Consider the following 23,323-nt stretch of genomic DNA (forward strand, 5'->3'; position numbering starts at 1 on the left):
ATAAAAAAATTAAAATATTTTGCTTTCTTTTCCCCCCAAACTAAGTCTTCAAAATCCAATATGCATTTTATACTTGCAGCACCTCACTAGCCATATTTCAAGAGCACCTGAGCCACATGTATGGGACCGCTCTAGGTTCTAGAAGTGCAGCCCCTCAGTGGGAGGGAGGATCCAAGCCACCAGCTGAGTTGCAGGTAAGGCTCGGCTCTGAGGAAGATTACAAGCAGAGCAAGGCGGGTGATGGAGGGTTTTGGGGGAAGAGCTTAGAACAGGCCTGAAGATGAAACAGGCCCAGTGTTCCGACTAGAGACAAAGTGAATGCAAGGGACAGGGATGCATGTAAGCTTGTCTAATTCGGGGTGGGGGGGTGGGGGTGGGGAGTTAGGGGGTCACTCTGCACAGTGAGATCCCTTAGAAATAAACTGTCAGAAGGCACACCTGGGCCAGGAGTGAGGGCAGGAAATCTGTCAGACAATCACTCTCTTTGTCTCCCGCTTTGGGGTTAGGAAGTCTCTTATCTCCACTTTTCTCTGTCTGCTTTTTAGTATTTTCTACACACTCATTTCCTCTTTGGTTTATCTCCTTCAACTTAAAATGGCTTTCTCAGCTGCTAACTCTGTGACCTCGCAGCCCAGCAGCCCACCACTAACTCCGTGTCCCAGTGTCCCCATTTCAAGTTCCAAGGGGAGAAAATGTGATTTGCCTCTTGGTGAGCTCAACGATTACAAACAGAGCTGTCCAAGTTCTTCCCCGGTTTAAGGCCGTGGTTTTCAAAGTAGGTTCTCCCTACCAGCAGCATTAGAAATGTAAATTCATGGGCCCACCACAACCTGTTGAATCAGTATCTGTAGCGATGGAGCCGAGGACACTATGTTAGAGCAGTAGGTGAGGTAAGATCCTAGAAGGAGATGTGGGTAAGGACTACCATCTTGGTATACCAAGGTAGAGGCTGAGAAGCAAGAGCCAAGGAGAGTGGCATGGGGGAACCCAGACATGGAGACATGGGTCTCGGATGTGACCTCAGTTTTCATCATCACTGGGGACCAGATCTACAGTGAAGGGGCAGGAAAGGGGTCACAGAAAATGGCCTGGAATGTGACTTAATCCTAAACCAAACTTGGTGATCCTAACTTTGAGGACCTGGGAAGGCAAAGGAAATCAGTGGAAATGGCGAAGGAAGGGTCCGATTGATAACTGCAAGTACCTGGGGGCTGGGCTTGGCTGCTTCATCTGTTATAAGCTGATTCGGAGGAAGCCAGAACTATTAAATTCAATTCATGACACTTTAAACATTAAAGAAAGCTGAAATTTCAGCAAGGGTAGAAATTGCTGCGTGCCTGATGTTTGCTTTTTCCATGGCACATAAACGGCATTAAATTTGAAATTTATACTGTAAAAATAGCTTCACAGGAGTACTGTTATTAACATAACCTTACCTCAGACAGATTTTTTATTACTGGAGACAACTCTTTTATGTAAAAAATATATTAATGGCTGGAGCAGGAGAAAAATACCAACTACAGATGGTAAGCATTTGCTTGCAAAGTTACATCAAATTTAACATTAGCCTTGGAAAACAGAAACACGTTTTAAACAAAAGGTTTTAAATATTCTTATAGCCTGATGTCCATTTTTACCTCTGATTTAGGATACAGCATAAAGAGTGCAACATTAAGTGATCAATATTAAAAAAGTTGAGAATGTTTGCTCAAAACTGCCATTTAATGAGTTGTTACAGCATTTTTTAAAAAAATATATTTTATTGATTTTGTACAGAGAGGAAGGGAGAGAGATAGAGAGTTAGAAACATCGATGAGAGAGAGTCATCGATCAACTGTCTCTTGCACACCCCCTACTGGGGATATGCCAGCAACCAAGGTACATGCCCTTGACCGGAATTGAACCCGGGACCCTTCAGTTCCCAAGCCGACGCTCTATCCACTGAGCCAAACCTGTACTAGCTGTTACAGCATTTTTACTGGAAGGTTCAATTTAGTGACATCCTTGGAAAAAGACATTTTATCGGTATGAAATAGGTGGATTTTGTGTACTTGAGACAGATGCCTAAACCAATGGTTTGATAAAGGTGCACAATTCAACCAAGAGCGCTGAGGATGAGAAGAAATAAGGGAATAAAAAGGCTTTGAAATATTTTCAGTATTTCCCATACCCATTAGTGACACGTATAGGTAGTGGGTTTCTATTTTAGGAAGAAAGAAAAAGGTGAATTCCCTAAGAATTGTTATTCTTCCCCTTTTCCTTAAAAAATATGAGTAAAATTATGATGATGTCAGTGCTACCCATCTAATGCTAAAATTTAATTCAATGACAGGTATTGATGTATGTGTGGTTTTAAAGTATTATTCTTATTGGAATCTTTTGTTTTAAGCACTAAGATTTACACTTACACATAGACAAGCCTAAACAGAGTCTTCCCTGCATATTAAGCATGTGTGCATTTTTCTGCAGTGTCCCTTATAGTTGAACTACAGGCCCGGTGCATGAATTTGTGCACAGGGGAGGGGACAAAGGGAGGGACCACAGGAAGTTGGCCCGCCAGGGGAGGGACTGTGGGAGGTTGGCCCCTGGCCCCAGGGAGGGAGCTGGCCCTCAGCCCCCCCTGGGAAACAGGCCACATCTGCTGCTATCCAACCTGGTTCCCCATCCCAGCCTGGGCCTGAGGTCCCTGGTGGAGTCAGGAGAGGAGGCAATGGTTACTGGGCCAGGTGCAGAAGGAATGGACACCGGAAGCCAATGCTGCCGTCTTGCCCCGCCCTTCTCCCTTGCCACCATGCCACCACCACGAGGATGGCAGCGAGACAAACCTACGTGTTGAGGGCTGACTTTCAGTAGATCGCAGTGAGGAAGCTGCTCTGCTATGTATGAAACCCCCATGTAGAAGCAGGTCTCTACCAATGGTTTAGCAATAGGAGTCAAACTGGCAAAGGGAGGGGCTTCTGGAGGTTGGCTGTGGGAGTGCACTGACCACCAGGGGTCAACTTCTGCATTGAGTGTCTGCCCCCTGGTGGTCAGTGCATGTCATAGCGACTGGTCTTTCGGTCATAAAGGTCACTTAGGCTTTTATATATAGACGCACTGCTTTGAACTTCACAACAGGCAGTCTCCCCAGTTCTCCCATTAAGTTCTGAAATCCTAACCTCTACCTAATAAAAATCTGCAAATTACCTTAATGGGTGATTGGGAACCAAGTGTTTGCCATAACAACAAGGGAAAAGTGTATGTATATGTCAGTTTGCTAATTTTTACTTCCATTATTCATCTAGTCTCTTATATGGTGATAGTGGCTATTATTAGAATTGATTAGTGTACTGTATCTTCAGAGCTTCTGTAGCAAAAGAAGCACTTAAAAAGGGTTTTGTTCACACTTTGGCACATAGGAGGCATTTAATATTTACCTACCGTGTTTCCCCAAAAATAAGACATCCTCCGAAAATAAGACCTACTTACAGGTTTCCTTCTGAGTGAAATATAAGGCATCCCCCTGAAAATAAGGGGCCCCCCCAAGGCTAAACATGAGAGATTTGGTCCACTGATTCTGAAAGAAATGGCAGTCACAAGAAATTCACCAGGAAATTCAGGAATTGGATTATTATGATGATGTTCCAGAAGATGATGACATAATTGTCATTGAATAAATGAGTAAATTCTTGATACTGTAGGATTCACAGTTTGTCTGGTTTGTGTTGACAACTACTGTTCTACCGTACCGTATACAGGTAATAAATTTCCTTTAATTTAGCAATAAATGTGTACCATATTCTTCTTCATGGAAAAACAAGACATCCCCTGAAAATAAGACCTAGCGCATCTTTAGGAGCAAAAATTAATATAAGACACTGTCTTATTTTCGGGGAAACAGGGTGGTATTTCTAGAGCTTTATGTAATTTTTGGATCACTTTAATTGCAGATTGTACTCAGACTGATGAAATGCTCCATGAGGTAGTAACTTCATCTGGATCTTGAAGTCATATCACTGATGAGTTCAAAATAACAACTGACACTGATTTAGGATGAAAAGAACTCTGACTTTATTCAACATTTAAAATTGCATTAATGTTATACCAGCCTTAAACAAAGCGTACCCCCCAAAAAAATCCCCCATGCTGTCATCCTTAGTTTTCACTGTGCTGGACACTTTTGCACAACTTTTATTGTACTTTTAAACTTCGATTATTTGTAAACTCTTCCATAATATATGATCTTCACAACTGCCATGTAAATGGCTGCACAAAACCCCATGCGGTTGATGCAATGTAATCACCAGGGGCTATTTGCTCAACCCCCCTTTTGTTAGGAACCAGACTTTGCAAAGAACATCTTCTGTATGATTGTACGTCAAGAATAAGTTTCTACGAGTGCAATGACAGAGGCCAAGGATAAGGAACTTATTTTTGTTTTGCCCTCCTGAGATAACGACACACAGCCCTGCACGCCGGGCTTTTCACCCATTTCTCTCTACGGTTTGTCCTGTTAATAATCCTTTAAGGCAGGGTCATTATCCTCCCATCCCGGCGCTCCAGCTGGGAAGAGCCCGAGCAGGCAGGTAACCCGATCTCTCTCCTCAGGTGAGTCCTGGATGGAGGTGGCAGCGACAGTACCAGGAGCGAAACGCCCTGGGGGCATTTGCTGGAATCCTCGGTATGGAAATAGTCTGTTCCCTCCGCGACGCTCCCTTCCCAGAGGGCAGCGGTTCTAACTCGGCTCGCCCCACCTCTCGGGGAGCACGGCGCGCAGGGGGCGACTGGTAAGTGCAAGTCTGCGCCGCCTTCCGAGGCCCGGACACGGAGCTGCTCCGGGTGTCGAGAGCTCCGCGCCGCCACTTTCCCCGCGGGCTCCCCCTCAGGGTCGGCGCGGGACCCCCGGCGGACCTCGAGCGCCCAGGCAGAGCCCAGCTTCGCGCCCCGAGCCCCCGGCACCCCGCGCGCGCCCGCCCCGCCCACGCCCCGCCCAGACCACGCCCACCACGTCTGATCCCGCCCCAGGCCCCGCCCTTCGCGCCCCCCCGCCCCCCCCCCCAGTTCCCTGCCCCCCGCAGCCGACGAGTGGCCGCGGCGGCTGCAGGACCGGGTTCGCTCAGACAAGAGGGCGGGTGGAGGAGGAAGCGGCCGATCCCCGAGTCTGCTCCGGCGCCGCCGAGCACCACCCGCCGCCGCCGCCGACCAGCCCCGTCGGCTCCGGGCCCCGCCACGCCGAGAGGAGGAAAAGGCGGAGGCGGCTGCGTGGAGGCGGCGGGGGCGCGGGCCGAGGCGGCGCGGCCGGCCGCGGCTGCCGCTTTGTTGTGCGGCCCGGGCGGAGGAAGGAGAAGAGGGAGGAGGAGGAGGGGGGAGCCCGGCGTCCCGCTCCCTCCGCGGCTCATGGCGACGACGCTCGGCACATCCGGGACCCTCCGGCCGCCACGGCCGCGGCGCCGGCTGCTCGGGCCGCAGCCCCGGCCGCTGTGGTGACTCCGCCGCGCCTCGCCGTCGCCCCCGCCCGCCGCCCGCCGGCCCGGGCCCCGCGCCGCGGCCGCAGCGCCGCCGCCCCCGCCGCCGGGGACATGTCTAACCCCGGGGGCCGGCGGAACGGGCCCGTCAAGCTGCGCCTGACAGGTGAGGGGGCAGGGCGGGCCGGGCCGGGCGGCCGCGGGTGGGCGAGCCGGCGGGGGGTCGCCGGTGGCCTTGGGAAGGGCCAGGGTCGCGATCAATGGTGAGGGGGGAGGTCGGGGACGTGGGAAGGCCTAGTTCAGGGAGAGCGAGGGCCAGACCACTCGCCCTTGTTCGGAAATTCTTGGAAAAAGCTGAAAAGGGGACTCGGGATCTTTTGTGGAGAGGAGCGGGGAGACCCGGTTGGAATCCCAGGCGGATCCGAGGCCGTAAAGCCGTGACTCTCTCCGGGGCCCCGGGGAGCAGCCTCGGGAGGCAGCCCAGGTGGGGTCGGTGCGGGGCCGGGCGGCTCCCGGGCGGGGAGGATTGAGTCCGGTGGCCGGCTGCGCGCAGTCAACACTCCTTAAAGATGGAGCGCTTAGCGGGAGGGTGTGTGTGTTCCCCGGTTGCTAACTTGTTCGTCCACTGGAGCCTCCGTGCAAAGCCCCGCACGCACGGCGCCGCCCGCCGCCGGGCCCGCGCCGCGCACCTGGAACGCCCGTCCCGGCGGGGGCAGGAGCCCGCGGTGGGCTTTTCCGGCGTGTCTGCCGCCCCGACGGCTCCGGCGCACTGCACACCGTGTTTTGGCAGTGTTTGATTGCAGGGTAGCACGTTTGGGGTTGTTCCTTGTAGGCCGCAGAACGGTGTCTCTCACTTCTAACTCCAGACCGGCTTGACAAACACACTTTGTGTGTGTGTGTGTGTGTGTGTGTGTGTGCATGTCTAAGTGCTCCTACAAACTTACAAGCGAAGTTTCCTTTCTCTCAACTCCCTCTTCCCTTTTCTAAATGGAAAAGAGATATCTGGAGGGGTTGCTAGCTAGAAGAAGGGCTTCCCTTACAAAGTGTGGAGGAGTCCAAGGGCATTGGATCTTGAACAGCCCAGGTCCATTTTTGCTTCCCCTGCCATTTCTGGTATTCTGACACAGTCGTGTTACACATGTTAAGGGAACATTGATTTTTGGTTTCAAAAGTGTAACTAAAATGCGATTTGCCTTTCACTGTTAATAAGTCACCCACCATGGTTTTCGGATGTGTGGTGAGAAAGAATGGTTTTCCTTAATCTGTGTGTGTGTGTGTGTGTGTGTGTGCGCGCGCGCGCATGTGTAAGAGTAAACTGTAATTATGTTTGCCTACACTAGACTTTGAGATTTATATGGACTAATTTTTGTAATTGTATGCCTATATGTCACATCCCAGCCCACTGGCTGAACTTGCGAGATACAAACTTGCAGTGAATTTGGTATTTGAGAAGGTTAGCTTGTCTTGGCTGCAGTTTACAAAATATATTACTTTCCTGACAGTTTTACTTTCCCTAGGGAAAGCTGCAAAGAATCATTAACTGAGTGGTTCTTAATGGAAAACCTGGATTGGGGGAATGCCTGTCTGTCTCCTGTTTCCCCCATTCAGTTTCCTTATTTTCTTATGAATCAATGGAAACCTTTATAAAGGATCTTTGTTGCGAGTTTATCTACCGCTGTTCCTCTTCGAGTCAGTGATTGTGAAAAGAACCTGTGATTCCAGGTGTGCAGAAAGCATCAGAAATAAGCTGTTGGCCATTGACTTCAAAATCCCAAAACAGGGGTTTTGATTTTCTGCAGAAAAAATAAGTTTGAGGTTTTTTGTGTGACTCATTAGATCTTAAAGTGTTTATCTGTGATTTCCTGACTGCATATGATATATTAGAAAAATTCACACATTAAGTTAGGAGGAAAGATTACTTATTATTTTTTGGGGGAGGAAAGGAGAGGAACACTGGACTAAATTTATAGAGTGATTTTGTATTTTTAGATTTTTCTGAGGAATTTTAAATATACTGTGTCCCCTTACTAGTAACTGTTAAAACAGTTAAGGTACTCTCAATTTCATAAAACCATTGGGAATTTGTCTCTGTTGTATTTTAAGAGAGAAATACTCAAATATTAAAAACACTGCTCTTTCCCTTTTGGTTACATGTGATGGATTTTCTTCTGTTTTGCCAGGAAAGTTAACATATTTTTTTTCTTTTTTGTTCATTTACAAATTAGATGGTATATATTTTAACAAATAGATCTCAAGAGCTGGATTCAATTAGCAGCTTTTTAGGACATAAACATTAAAGGGTTAGATGGAAAAGATTGTTTTGACTGACTGGATAAATGACAGGGCCGTGTTTGATGTTCGTCCAGGAATTGGTCTGGAGCTGGTGCCCAACTTTTCAGTCCATCTTGAGAAGCCAAATAAAATATTTAACCTAGGCCTCATTTTGTTTTCTGGAAAAAAAAAGTTGATTCTTTGTTAAGACCTTAAGAAATGTTTGGCATACTTTTAGACTAAGTGTTTAACAGTTCATTTAGATCCGGATTCCATAATAGAGGAAAATCACTAAAAAAAAGGCAGATCACACAGTGAGTTTTTATATGTTTTATAATACACTGGAGTTGTAAGATGCTTTAGATGATTGTTCTTTGCTTTATGTTAATACAATACCAGTATTTAAAAATTTTTAGTGTCTTCGATTTCAAGATGCTTTATGAACTGTAGTTACTCAGTTATATCTTTAATGGAGAGGTGCCCCTTTACTGAAAGGTGTCAACAATTCTTACGTGGTGACACACACACACACTCACTCACTTACTAGTACACATACACACAAACTGAATGAGAAGAAATATTTGAGCTATGAGATCTCTGCCCACAACAGACATTAGATTTTTCCACCTATTCTGAAGACCACAATCAACTAGTGAACAGTTTGGTACTTGTTGGTACTACTAATTTAAACCCAAATTTAAGATTCCTCAGGCCATTAGTGGTTAAAATCAGAATGAGTCCATTAAGCTACTTCTGTTTATCTTTATGATATATTAATACTTATTCATTATAGTGAATTCTGTGCTAAAGATATCAACTTTAACAAGTACTTCTAGAGCAAATTGATTATAAAATTTATGTACATTACACATGAATATCTGATAATAGGCTTTTCTTACATATTCTTTGTATTTGGTTATAGTAAAAAGTTGGTAATTTTTAAATATTGTGTGTGTTTTTTCATTCATTATTGTTTTTGAGAACCAATGAACTGTTTGACCCACCTATTCGGAAAAATCAGTTTAATATAATTCCTAATATTTAAAATTCTTAGATATGAAGAAGTAACGGAGGACCTTTCCAGACTTTTTGTAATTTAAATATTTTTGTATGCAGCTCCTCATATTACTAATTTATAAAACCCTTGGCGGTAATGAGGTTAACTTTGTCTTGCTAATAAAAAATTAACTTTAGCCCTAGCTGGTTTGGCTCATTCGATAGAGTGTCAGCCTGTGTACTGAAGGGTTCTGGTCAGGAGTACATGCCTGGGTTGTGAGCTTGATCTCCAGTGGGGGGCATGCAGGAGGCAACCGATCAATGAGTCTCTCTCATAATTGATGTTTCTATCTGTCCCTTTCCCTTCCTCTCTGAAATCAATAAAAATATTTTAAAAAATTTAAAAAAAGAAAAATTACTTTAAAAGCCTCACTTAGATATTCTGGTATTTTAATATTGTTTTCCTGCATATTTTATTGATATAAGGCTTTAAAAATTACATCTTGATTATATGTCACAGGTTTCTGAGTAGGAAAGTGCCTATATACCATAATGACTTATTCTAGGGGTATTAGTGATTTGAATGTCCCCAATTCATTTTACAGTGGGTCCTTGGGTTAGTCGGAGATCCCTTCCTACAGCTCTACGAAATGCTGATTTTTGCCATAAGTTGGAACCCACCTACATAAGCACCTACGTCACTCACATGGAGCACATACACAGCAGTAATGAAGTGAAACAATAAAAAAAAAAATTAAAAGAAAGATAACAATTCCTGACCTTTAATTGTGGTAAATAAATAATAAAAAACATAAAATACATATGTAAATATGTCAAAATGATGGAACTTTTTTTTAAAATAAATGGGAGAGGGTGACGTAACCATGAAATGACGTATATCGAGTCCGAGTAACCCGAGGACTGCCTGTAAGGCAATCTAGTTTTCCTCCTTCCTTTTCTCTTTAGGTTATTTTGACTACTCTCACCTTTACACAGGCAGTTGGACCTGCCTAGGTGCTACATGTAGTTCGTTTTCATTGGCAAGTAAAGTGTGTGTGTGTGTGTGTGTGTGTGTGTGTGTGTTTTAATCACGGATTCTACTTTTTTCCTCTTGGTTGAATTGTAACTATAACAGCATATTAACGTGTCATTTATTTAGCATATAATTTAGTGTATTTTGCATATAACTAAGTTTTCAAGGTAAATGAAGGACTATGCTTTAGGCAACAAGATTCTTATTTTAGCTATTTTTGATGTTTTAAAGATTTTGAAGACTCAAAGATGTAATATGTCCTACTCCTTTAAAATAGATCATACTTATCAGAACTTAGTGTTTTATTTATGATTTAGTATCATCCTAATGTATAAAGAGCCAGGGTCCATAACATCCAAAGTGACAGAACAGGCGAACAAACGCCAGGCTGCGGGCCCAGCAGGCTCGGGTGGGCGGGGACTGGCGAGCAGGCTGAACTGCTGACCTCTTGGTCCCTTTTGGGTTGTGGGCACTGTGGCGACCCAGCACTGACTGCCACCACCAAGGCGTGTGTGATGTGATTGGTTGGGGGGCTCCCGCCCTTGCCCCACAATTGCCCTGCAGAGGGAGGCTTAGGCTACCCAGCTGGGGGTGGTGGGTAGGACCTGCCTCTGCTGGGTGATCAGTCGTGGGGCTCCAGGACTGGGAGGGCGCAGGCCGGGCTGAAGGACCCCCAACTCTGCGCGAATTTCGTGCACCGGGCCTCTAGTTATGAGTATAAATTATTATGTTTGTATGTAATATGTATTATAGTATGAGGATATTGTCATGGTGTGTAGAGATAACTGTTTGACCCTGGCTATTTGGTGATATGTTGTTTAATTCTGTTCTTATTGCTTTTCTCTTTTTGCCCTGGTCTTGTTTACTCTTACTTTCTTTGCTCTAAAAATGCTAGACCCTTGAAATATACTTTTGTAACCAGCATTGTTATGTTTCCATATAACTGACATGTATTGAATGCTTATTAAGTGCCAGATACTATTATTAGTTTTAATTCTCACAATAGCTCCAACAGATAGAAGGTTGGAGAGGTTAACTTGGAGTTGTCTGTATAGAGTCTGTTACAAACTTAGAAGATTTTGTGTGGAAATACAAATACTTTCTATTTATTTGGAATTACCCTTGCCAACCTTGCCTGTCTTTTAAGATTCAAGTCCAGGATTACCCTTATCCTTAGAACTTTTCTTGGCCTGAGTCGACCTTTCCTCTGTAACTCACAGAAGGGCATTTGTTGTTTTTATCTGTAAAATCCATGAAGGCAGAATCCTTGTATCAGCATAGATTAAAAGCATTTTGGCATTTTATTGAACCAACTAGCAGCCTGCTGCACAAAAATGATGCACCGGGGGTGTGTGTGTGTGGGGTTCCCTCAGCCCGGCCTGCACCCTCTCATAGCCTGAGACTCCTCGGGATGTCCGCCCATCAGCAGTCAGACATCCCTCTCACCCTCCGGGGCTCTTGAACTTCGGGACCCCTTACTCCTTACTGCCCGCCTGCAGCTGAGGTGGGAGAGGCTCCCGCCACTGCCGCTGTGCTGGCCAGACAGAAGTCCAGCTTCTTGCTAAGCGGTGCTCCCCCTGTGGGAGCACAGTGACCACCAAGGAGCAGCTCCTGCATGGGGCTGGGGAGGGACGTGGGAGGTTGGCCAGCCAGGAAGGGACTGTGGGAGGGCTCCAGGGCGTATTGGTCTGTCTCATTCAGTCCCAATTGGCTGGATCCCAGCAGCAAGCTCTCCTACTGGTCATAGTGTCTGCCCCTTGGTGGTCAGTGCATGTCATAGCGACTGGTTGACTGGTCGACTGTATGTCCCCTGGTGGTCAGTGCATGTCATAGCAACTGGTTGACTGTCTCCCCCCCCCCCCCCCCCCCCCCCCCGTAGTCAGTGCACATCAGAGCGAGTAGATGAGCGGCGTTAGCATATCATTAGCATATTACACTTTGGTTGAACAGACACTTAGCATATTAGGCCTTTATTATATAGGATGTTGGAGACACAGAAGTAATTATAGCTGAAACCCGTTTTACTCAGTGGATAGAGCGTCAGCCTGTGGACTGAAAAGTCCCAGGTTCGATTCCGGTCAAGGGCATGTACCTTGGTTGCAGGCACATACCCAGTAGGGGGTGTACAGGAGACAGCTGATTGATGTTTCTCTCTCATCAATGTTTCTAACTCTCCCTTTCCCTTCCTCTCTGTTAAAAATTAATAAAAAATATATTTTTTAAAAAAGAAGTCATTATATGTAATTCTGTATGTGTTCTTTACCGCTAATGCATTGTGTGTGATTGTCAAGATGTGAGACAACAGATACCCACTTAAAACCCTGTTATATTTTGCCAGTAAGTTTGATTTGTTTTTTAAGGTGTTGAGGATTATAAGGTTAGATATAGGTATTTGATGTTTAGTAACACTAATCTTGGGGCAATAGGGAGGATGGACTGGGATGGGAATCAGGAAGACTGGTTTTTTAGATAATCAGTTGAGGATGCCACAGAAACCATTGTTCATGTGGTGTTTTTTTTTCTGTTCACTTTTATTTCCAAATGTAATTTTTCCAGATAATGGCTATGAACATTTTGATGTAGATAACTTGGACTTTGTTGTAAGGATTATTTTCTTAGGATCTTTTATAGAAAGAGTGCTATTGTGTTAAAGGGTATGGATGGTTTTAAAGTCCTTGATTAATTTTTCTCAATCTGCTTCCTGAAAGAATTGTGCCTATTTCAGAGCAGCAATGGATAAGTAAATATATCTTTTCATTCTTTTACAAACATTGACTCTTACTTAAAATTAAAAAAAAAATCCTCACACTTTCTGTCACTTGCAGACAATTTTTTATTGATTTTTAGAGAGAGGTAGGGAGGGAGAAAGGAAAGGAGAGAGAGAGAGAGAGAGAGAGAGAGAGAGAGAGAGAGAGAGAGAGAGAGAGAGAGGGAGAGAGAGAGAGAAATATCGATCAATTGCCTCCCATATGTGCCAGACTGAGGACGGAACCCACAACCTACGTTTATATCTTGATTGGGAATCAATTCCACAGTCTTTTGTTGTTGATATGGATGATGCTTCTTCAACCAACTGTGCCACCGGTCAGGAGTTGCCAAATAGTTTTAAACATTTCTTTGTGAAGTTGAATGTTTTCCTCTCTGTTTCTTAATTATATTTCTCTTTGTTGACTTGTTTGGCATTGTCCTAGTTATCTGTTAGTGTTTTAGTTTTTTTCTTATTGATTTGCTTGAGAATTAAAAAGATATCAGTCTGTTGTCATATTTGCTACAAACGTTTCCCCAGTCTGTTATTTGTCTTTTCATTTTGACCATTTTTGGACAAACAGAAATTTGTTATTTTTAGGAGTCAAATCTGTCCAACTTTTCTTTTGTTTTTCCTATTATTTCTATACTTAGGAAGGCCTTTTTCTTCAAGAGGCTTAGTAAATGTTTAAGTATATTTTATTTTAATGTTTTAAAAAAACAGTTTAGGAGGTTCTTTCCTCCCAAATTGCTATTTAGTCACCTCATCATTATTTATTGACCAATTCTTCCTTTCCATGGTGATATATCTCTTTAGTTACATTAAATTAATTATGGTAGAATCAGATTATCTCTTGTTCTGTGCCATATTTTTTTCATTATAGTAGTTTTATAATTTAGTTTAATATTTTTTGCTACTTATATATTTGCTTTTTTATATGAATATTAAACTTGTTAAATTTATAAAAAAATTTAATTGGGATTGTAATTAGAATTGCATTACTTTGGGAGAAGGAGGCATTTGAGTGCAGTTTTTAGTTTTTTCACCTAGGAGCATTTTATATTTTTATATTTAAGCATTTGTCTGTATTGCTCAGGATAGTTTAATGATTTTCTTCCTATTTTTTTAAATATATATTTTTATTGATTTCAGAGAGGAAGGGAGAGGGAGAGAGCGATAGGAACATCAGTAATGAGAGAGAATCATTGACTGGCTGCCTCCTGCATGCCCCCCCCCACTGGGGATTGAGACCTCATCCCAGGCATGTGCCCTTAACTGGAATTGAACCTGGGACCCTTCAGTCCACAGGCCGACACTCTATCCACTGAGCTCTTCCTATGTTTTAAAGTAATCCCAACTAATTTACATTTGTGGCATTTTTATTGTATTTTCTAATCTTAGTTATTGCTTATATTTAGGAATGCCATCATACATATTTTTTCTTGATTAGAGTTTTGCAGAACACTAAGCCTGTTAATTTCCCATTAGATGCTAGTTTTCTGGGTATCAGTATCCGGCAGTTTTTGCAGTTGAATGTTAACATTTTTCTTTCCTTTTAGGTTTTCCCACTAATGTATAATTAATATAAAATGAGGAATTTTGTGTTAATTTGTTTTAGAGTAACTTCTGAAAGCATTGAATGCTTTAAAAAAAAACTATAAGACTTTAAGTATCAACATGTATCTCAAGTTTGGCAGTTTAGTTTCTTACTAAAAATTGACAGCATATATAAAACTTCAGTTTTAAAGTAAATCTTGAATTAATTCTAGGAGGAATTACTACATAGATGATTGCACAAAGGCTACTTCTTTCTTCCCACAGAGTTTCCTTGTGCCCTTGCTTAGCTAGTCTCCTTCTCCCATCTCTAGTTCTTGGCAACCACTAGTTTACTTTCTGTCACTATAGTTTTGCTTTCTCTAAAATTTTATGTAAGTGGAATTGGGCTTCTTTCATTTAACACAGTGCTTTTGAGGTCCATTCATGTTGTGTATCAGTTGTTCCCATTCCTGAGAAATATTGCATTATATACATATATCCAATTTTGTTTATTCATTCACATATATTCACAGACATTTGTTGTTTCGGGATTTTAGACATTATGGAAAAAGTCACTATGACCTTTTGAGTACACCTCTCTTTATGAATGTGTTTACTTCCAGTGATGAGGATTGTTGGGTTGTATGGTAAATATGTATTTAACTTAAAAAACATTGCCAAGCTATTTTTCAAAGACATACAGTTTTGCATTTTTATCAGAAGTGTGTGAGAGCATGGGAAGACATATTTGCCAGTGTTATATCCCATAAGGGCCTAATCTCCAAAATTTATAGGGAACTCATACATCTTAATAAAAGGAAGATAATCCAATAAAAAAATGGGCAAAGGACTTAAATAGACACTTTTTGAAAGTGGACATACAGAAGGCCAAGAGACATATGAAAACATGTTCAAAGTTGCTAATCATCTGAGAGATGCAAATCAAAACGACAATGAGGTACCATCTCACAACTGTCAGAATGGCTATCATCAACAAATCGATAATGACAAATGCTGGTGAGGATGTGGGGATGCTGGTGGGAATGCAGCCTGGTGCAGTCACTGTGGAAAAACAGTATGGAGTTTGCTAAAAAAATTAAAAATGGAACTCCCATTTGACCCAGTAATCCCACTTTTAGGAATATATCCTAAGAATTCACAAAGAATATATTCAGAAAGAATATATGCACCTCTGTGCTCATAGCAGCACAATTTACAATAGCTAAGATTTGGAAACAGCCGAAGTGCCCATCAGCCGATGAGTGAATTAAAAAACTCTGGTACATCTACACAATGGAATACTATGATGCTGTAAAAAAGAAAGAACTCTTACATCATTCACAACAGCATGGTTGGACATGGAGAGCATTATGCTAAGTAAAATAAGCCAGTTGGAGAAAGATAAATATCACATGATCTCACTCATTTGTGGAATATAATGAACAACATAAACTGATGAACAAAGATAAATCCAGAGACAGACTCATTAAACAGTCATACTTCAGAGGGAAGGCAGGGGAGGGGAGGGTTCCCGGTGGGTTGGGGGTGGGGAGGGGGAGAGTAAGAGCTCAGCCAAAGGACTTACATGCATGCGTATAAGTATAACCAATGGACACAGACAGTAGAGGAGTGAGGCTATATGCTGAGGGGTGGGAGTGGTCAGGGAGAGGTCAATGGGGGAAAATGAGACATATGTAATACTATATGTAATACTTTAAACACTAAAGAATTGAGCCGGGACCGGTTTGGCTCAATGGATAGAGCGTCGGCTTGGGGACTGAAGGGACCCGGGTTCGATTCCGGTCAAGGGCATGTACCTTGGTTGCGGGCATATCCCCAGTGGGGGGTGTGCAAGAGGCGACTGATCGATGACTCTCTCTCATTGATGTTTCTAACTCTCTATCTCTATCCCTTCCTCTCTGTACAAAATCAATAAAATATATTAAAAAAAAAAAAAAAAGAATTGAAAAAGTGTATGAGAGTTCCAGTTGCTCCCAATCTTAGTCAACACTTGCTGTTGTCAATCTTTGATTATAACTATTCTAATTGGTCTGTAGAGATATTTTAATGTAGCTTTAATTGTAGTTTCCTTATTGACCTACAGTGTTAAGCATCTTTTTCATGGACTTGTTATTCTTGTATCTTTGGTTAATAGCTGTTCAAATATTTTGTTCATAGTTTATTGTGTTTTAAAAAATAGATATCAGAGAAACGCAGGAAGAGGGACAGAGAAATAGAAACATCAGTGATAGAATACTAGATTGGCTGTCTCTTCCACGCCCCCTACTGGTGAACAAACTTGCAACCCAGGCATGTGCCCTGGATTGGGAATTGACCCATGACCTCTTGTTTATGGGTTGACACTCAACCGTTGAGCCATATCCACTGGACTTTTGCTCAGAGTTTTAAAATTGGGCTGTGTTCTTATTATTGAGATTTGAGAATTCTTTTTGTATTCCAGATACAAGTCCTTTATCAGGTATGTGCTTTACAAGTATTTTCTCCTATATTGTGACGTTTTTTTCCCTCAGTAGTATCTTAAAGAGCAGAGGTTTTGGATTTTAAAAAAAAATTATATATATATATATATATATATATATATATATATATATATATATATATATATATTATTGATTTTTTTACAGAGAGAAAGAGAGAGGGATAGAGAGTTAGAAACATTGATGAGAGAGAATCATCGATCAGCTGCCTCTCACACACACACCCCCTCCCGCCCCGGGGATGTGCCTGCAACCAAGGCACATGCCCTTGACAGGAATTGAACCCGGACCTTTCAGTCTGCAGGCTGATGCTCTATCCACTGAGCCAAACCAGTTTCGGCAAAGTTTTGGATTTTGACTAAGACATTTTTGTCATTTTTTTCTTTATGGTTTATGCTTTTTATGTCATAGCTAAGAAATTTTTTTCCTAATTGTCAGTGCTAAAGATTTCTTCTATATTTTCTTCTGCATTATATAGAATATTAGCTCTTATATTTAGATCTATGACCCTTCTAAAGTTAATTTTTTAATATGGTATGAGAGGTAGGAGTCAAGTTCTTCTCCATTCCCCCTATATACTACCTGACTTTCCTAGTACTATTTGTTAAAATATTTTTGTTTCCTTTATTGAATTATCTTGGCACTTTAGCATACTTTATTGTATTGTTTATCATATTGACTGAAAATTCATTGCTTGTATTAATGTTTTCCCCATAGCACCATGAACTTCTTTAGAGCTATGAACTATCTCTTATTTATATTTATATAACCACAATACTCATTAGGTATTTATTAATTAAGTGAATAAAAGTATAAAAGATGGATGAGATACGTAATTTAAAAGATCTGTCTTATTTAGTGGTAAAGTGTGGTCATTCTTTGTGTGTGGTGATTCTTTGTTCAAAAGAGTAAATCTAATAATATTTGCTTTGTTTGGCAGTTCTGATGCTTCTGCAATAACTGGCTCATTCATTTTGGTTGAAGAGAGGCCAGGGATTAATTTAGGCCATAATAGATTACTACATTTAGAAGAATTATAATGCAGGACTCTGAATTGATTGCTCAGTGGCCTGGTTAGTATATTTATGCACTTTCTTTTGCTATAGAAAAATCACAATGCAGGAAAAGAATCTGTAGATGCTATAAGATAAAAATGTTGACTTCAGGAAGAATGTGCCTTATTATATAGCTTTTTTAAATCTCTTAAATATGTGAAAGCTGGTCTCTATCTGGAAAATTCACCATATTGAAAACCATCCTTATTGATGGAAATTTTTTCCTCCCCCCAAGTAGTTGAATTAACATGTATTTGCTATAAATGCTTATTTTTATTGCATGAAAAATTACTCCAAAATATAGAGGCCCAAGACAATACTTTTTATTATCTCTCATAGTTTCTGTGGGTTATAAGTTGGGAAGGGCTCTGCTAGATGTTTTTGGCTCAGGGTCCCTTCTGTGTTTTATTTAGATGTTGGCTAGAGCTGGAATAGCTGAAGGTTGGCTGAGTATTTATCTCTCTTCAGGTGGTCTGTCTTCATGGGCTAGTTTATGGCCATTACACTGCTAATTATGACTGGCTCAGACACCAACAGGAATTGCCCAATGAGCAAGGTGAAAGCTGCATCTCCTTTAAAAAAAAATTATATATTTTTATTAATTTCAAAGAGGAAGGATGAGGGAGAGAGAGATAGAAACATCCATGATTGGCTGCCTCCTGCAAGTCCCACACTGGAGATTGAGCCTGCAATTCAGGCATGTGCCCTTGACCAGAATCAAACCTGGTACCTTCCAGTTCCCAGGCCGATACACTATCCACTGAGCCAAACCAGTTAGGGTTGTATCTCCTTTTTTAACTTAGCCTAGGAAGTCCTGCCACATTTTATTGGTTACAGGCAAGTAAGTTACAAATTCTAGATTCAAGTGGCAAGAGCATAGACCCCAGCTCTTTCTTTAAAAATATATTTTTATTGATTTCAGAGAGGGAGAGAGAGAGATATATATCTCGGTGAAAGAGAATCATTGATTGGCTTCTGCATGCTCCCCACTGGGGATCTATCTAGCCTGCAAGCCGGGCATGTACCCTGATCTGGAATCGAACCGTGATCTCCTGATTCATAGGTTGATGCTTAACCACTGAGCCGTGCTGGCAGGGTCTTTTTTTTTATTGACCCCACCTCTTAATGGAAAAAGTATCAAGAATCGGCAGTCATTTAAAAATTTTATAGCCCTTAGCTGGTTTGGTTCAGTGGATAGAGCGTGGCCTGAAGACTGAAGGGGCCTTGGTTCGATTCCAATCAAGGGCACATGCCTGGGTTTTGGGCTTGATCCCCAGTGGGGGGCATGCAGGAGGTAGCAAGTCAATAATTCTCTCTCATTGATGTTTCTATCTCTCTCTCCCTCTCCCTTCCTCTCTGAAATCAATAAAAAAATAAAAAATAAAAAGTTTTATAGATGGCAGTAGCAGTGACTGCTGCTGCTGCTATTACCTTTTGATTTTTGGGTCGGATTACATACTCTTTGGTATCCTAATCTAATAGATACCATTTCCCAGATTTTATAATTTAGTTGTTATGTCCTGCCTTTGAAGTTTCTAGGAGTTTCATTACAGAGCACTTAAATGGCATAGAAAGTTTTAACAGCTTTTAGAAAAGTTATAGTTTGTTATTAAAGTATAAAAATCCATAAATTATTTTGGTAAGGAATAAAGATACTCAATGGAAACAGAAGCAGACTGGTAAAAAGAAAGAAAGCATACATTTTTATTCAAATGAAATAATTTTATTCAAAGAAGAGAATTCTCTATTTTTATAATTAAAATATTATAATTTAGGCTTAAGAATAAAATAATTTTAGTGCTTCCCATTGGTTCTGCATTGTTTTTCTTTAGCCCTCTATAATCCACTTTCCACAGAGCAGCTTTATTAAAAAAATAAATTGGCTTAATTGGGTGCAGGTGGTATATGAAGCTGAAAACTTCTGTACATGCCTCATACCAGGCAGCCTTGTGACTGTTCTTCCTCAACCCTCACAAAAATTAGACTTACTTTGTGGAGAAAGTTAACCAAACTGGTTTTAGACCCAGGGTGTCTGGCACTGTAGAAAGTAGGAGGGTAAGGGCTCACCTGAAAATGAGGGGACTGGTAATGTCTTTTTAAAAATATACATTTTATTGATTTTTTACAGAGAGGAGGGAGAGGGATGGAATTAGAAACATTGATGAGAGAGAAACATCAATCAGCTGCCTCTTGCACACCTACCACTGGGGATGTGCCTGCAACCAAGGTACATGCCCTTGACTGGAATCGAACCTGGGACCATTCAGTCTGCAGGCCAACGCTCTTATCCACTGAGCAAAGCTGGTCAGGGCCTGGTAACATCTTAAATAGTGAAACTTTCAGCCCCCTTGCACTGCTCAGCTTCATGAACACTAGCAACTAGCAGCCAATTGTATCTTTTATCCTTTATGGAAAAAAATTGGGCAATTAACAGAAAACACTTATAAACACTGATATTTAAAGTCTCCTTAGCTAGATCACCCTGCCAAACCATACAGTGAAATTTATCAGTTGACAGGTGGGGGATCAAGAGTCTGACCACTCATTCTTTATACTTCATATGAACAATTAGAAATGGCCCCCTAATTCTCAAGAGTTTCAGAACAGAGAAGAGAGTGGAGCAATGCCTTCAGAATTCTGAGGGAAGATGACTTCTGGCCCAGAACCCAACCATTTATTTGATCAGTCAAGTGTGAAGGCAGAATAAAGGCATTTGGGGGCATGCCAGATCTTCACTTGTCCCTTTTTAGGAAGCTACTGAAAGATGTACCTATCAAAGAGAAGGAGCACACTGTCCGAGGGAAGTCCCTGAACAGTGAACCTAAAGTTTAGGGCAAGAGACTGAAACTCTATGCAACGTTTTGTATGTATTTTTTTGGGAGAAGTCTGCATTGGGGCTCTTGTTAAGGATGACCAAAAGCCAAACTCATGCATTGCCAGCCATGAACATGATCAACTTTTTTTGTTTTTGACAATTTTGTGGGTGAGTGAAATGGCATGTTTTAAAATTTTTGAGTTTGAAAGTCTTTTATAAAAAGTTGATTCTTTTTATCTATTTTGTCAATTACCTTATGGATGGATGGCTAAAATACTCATAGAAACATGTAGATCTTTCAAAAACCTGTGGATTGGCTCCTGGGACTGTGAAGAATTTGTGAATCCCCTGGGTTGTATGTAAATTTGTATATATGGGCAAACCCCCCCCCCGCCCCCCCCCCCCCCCCCCCCCCCCCCCCCCCGCCACATAGGGTCCAATTTCAGCTCACACAAAGAAGCTCAGAAAGGTTCAGTGGCTTACTCAACAGTGATCTCCTGACTCCCATTTTGATGTACATTCCCTGTTATAGCATGCTGTCTTCAGGGGTCTGAATTAGTATAGTTTTTGTTGCGTGGTCACTTTTAAATTTCTTGAACAGTGTATAATAAATAAGATGACTCTAAGAACCAATGAGGTTTTTTTTGAGTACTATGTTAAAACACCTTATTTAAAAAAGCCTAAATAGACATTAAAACAGCCTAAAATAGACATTTCAAGTAATCCTTAGCATTATGGAGAACAGAATTTTTACATGTTGCTGTTTGTGAAGGAAAAGAACTGTGAAGAAAAATTCTAGAAAAATTCCTAAAGGGCTAAAGTGCACCTCTCTCTCTCTCTCTCTCTCTCTCTCTCTCTCTCTCTCTCTCTCTCTCTCTCTCTCTCACACACACACACACACACACACACACACACACACACACACTATATATATATATATATATATATATATATATATATTTTTTTTTTTTTTTTAGAATTATTGAAGAATGAGTATTTAGGGACAACTTGGGTTGTTTTAGCTGCTGTGCTGAATTTTTTTCTAAAATGTAAATCTCCTTTTCTGCCCTAGTTAGTAATGTCTTCACGGCTGTTTCATGGTCTCCCACTTTTGCAGTTTGAATGTCAGTTTGAATGCATGTTAGCATTGAGGCCTTAAGTAATGTAGGAAATTGGATTGAATACATGGTGCAGATATATTTTAGAAGTTTTGAAAATTACTGTTAAGTACTAGAAAAGTAAAGTAAATCATTACCCCAAGATTACCTTACATTTTGGGTTATATTTAAACATTTTCTTTAATAGTTTTTGGCCCAGAAATGTTCTTTAATGAGGAAATTATGGTACTTTTCCCCCCTAAGTTTAAAAATGGATTTATATTGTACAGTCAAGAAATTACCCCCCAGCCCCTCAGATGAAAAGTTTTTGTTTTTTTTTTAACTTTGCTATATATTGAGGGAGGGAAGGACCAGCGTTATCTTGGGGTAATGTTTTTTGGCTTGAACTATGTTCTTGATATTGTGATTGATTTGAGGTGACTTAAAAAAGTTGTTACCCAGTTTCTATGTATTTTGTGCACAATTTAAAAAAGTTAAAAAAAATAGAACAAGCTAAAATGTGTATGTACATGGTAAACTTAGCCTGTACAGAGACTGTGCAGTGAAAAGATTAATTTCCATGTGTGCCTAGTTTCTGAAAGTGCTCCCCAGATGTAATGTTACCAGTTTCACCTACTTTGTAAATTGCTAACTGCTAAAGTAGAGGATGCTTGTGGTTTTACCCCTTCTGTTGGTAGCTTATCCTACTTTTTCTTTTGGGAACCTCTTCTGTCTCACTCACAGTCCAAGTAATTCCCCTGGTCTAAGCCCACCTCATTGACTCAAGCTGTTCTAATCCTCAGGTGTAAAGAGATGCATGAGCAAAAAAAGCACAGGCAATAAATACCAAGTTATGCATATGGAGTAAGGGGGGAAGGGGAGAAGAGAGAAAAAGAACACCTGTTCAGATTGTACAGTGACTTGAATGATAGGCAAGGAGCCTGGGTTTTATCCAGTAGGTAGTCAGGAGTTAATAAACATTTCCAAACAATGGGAAAATTTATAATTAATTTCCCATTCCTCTCAGCCCTACTTTTTCTCTTTTGAAAACTCTCTTAACGCATCCCTTCCTTTTCCATTCTTACTCATTCTAATACCATAATTCAGTCCTTCTCACATCAGACTGAGATTGCTGCTGTTGTAATTAATAAATAATTTCTCAGCTTTAAGCCCTTTGTTCTGCAGCCTATTCTGGACACCAGTATTAGATTAATCTTACCTAGAGCTTCATTTTGATCATATATTTCTCCTTCTCTGAAACCTTTAGTATCTATCTCCCTGTTGTTGACAGGATAAGATCCAGACTTCTTAGCCATTCAAGGCATTCTAAAGATTAATGCAATCTACCTTACCTTTTCCCCTTTATTTAACCTTGATTCTAGCAAACTTGGAATTTTTCTTTTACCCTTTCATATTTTTAGCCCCATTCCATTTGTTAATTTTGTCTGTTTCTTTCTTTCTTCTGGGTCATCTTTTCTCTAGTCTCATCTCTACTGGTTAAATATTATGTCCATCCCAAGAGTTCAGTTAACATTGTGCCTTCTTGTAGAGCTTTTTCAAATAATTTGGGAAGCTAGTTTGAGTTCTTTGCTCTGAAATCTCAGAACTTTTTGCTTGTACTTAAAGCACTTGTCACTTATTGCTTTCTATTGTTGCTTGTCTTACCAGCCTTGCTAGATTATATAACATTAGTGGCCTGGTGCATGAATTTGTGCACATTGACAGGAAATTAATTAGAGTAAATATTTTAATATCGCTATTCACCCTTTCTCTATAATAGAAGTTTCAACCATATTCACAATTGACAATGACAAATGGAAACACGTATGTAT

The 23,323-nt window shown here is 41.2% G+C and overlaps 1 protein-coding gene across 4 annotated transcripts in view; it reads left to right on the top strand.

The window, feature by feature from the left end:
• Positions 1-5,486: 5,486 nt before the first annotated feature.
• SMURF2 (SMAD specific E3 ubiquitin protein ligase 2) overlaps positions 5,487-23,323 on the top strand; it is an 83,361-nt gene continuing 65,524 nt past the window's right edge. For all 4 annotated transcript variants that reach the window (XM_036450896.2, XM_036450897.2, XM_036450899.2 and 1 more), the window contains exon 1: positions 5,487-5,610. In XM_036450896.2, the coding sequence (XP_036306789.1) occupies positions 5,559-5,610 (52 nt within the window). In that variant the 5' untranslated portion in view covers positions 5,487-5,558. The remainder of the gene's footprint in view (positions 5,611-23,323) is intronic.

This window comes from Pipistrellus kuhlii, unplaced genomic scaffold (genome assembly GCF_014108245.1).
Source record: "Pipistrellus kuhlii isolate mPipKuh1 unplaced genomic scaffold, mPipKuh1.p scaffold_m20_p_22, whole genome shotgun sequence".
NCBI lineage: Eukaryota > Metazoa > Chordata > Mammalia > Chiroptera > Vespertilionidae > Pipistrellus > Pipistrellus kuhlii.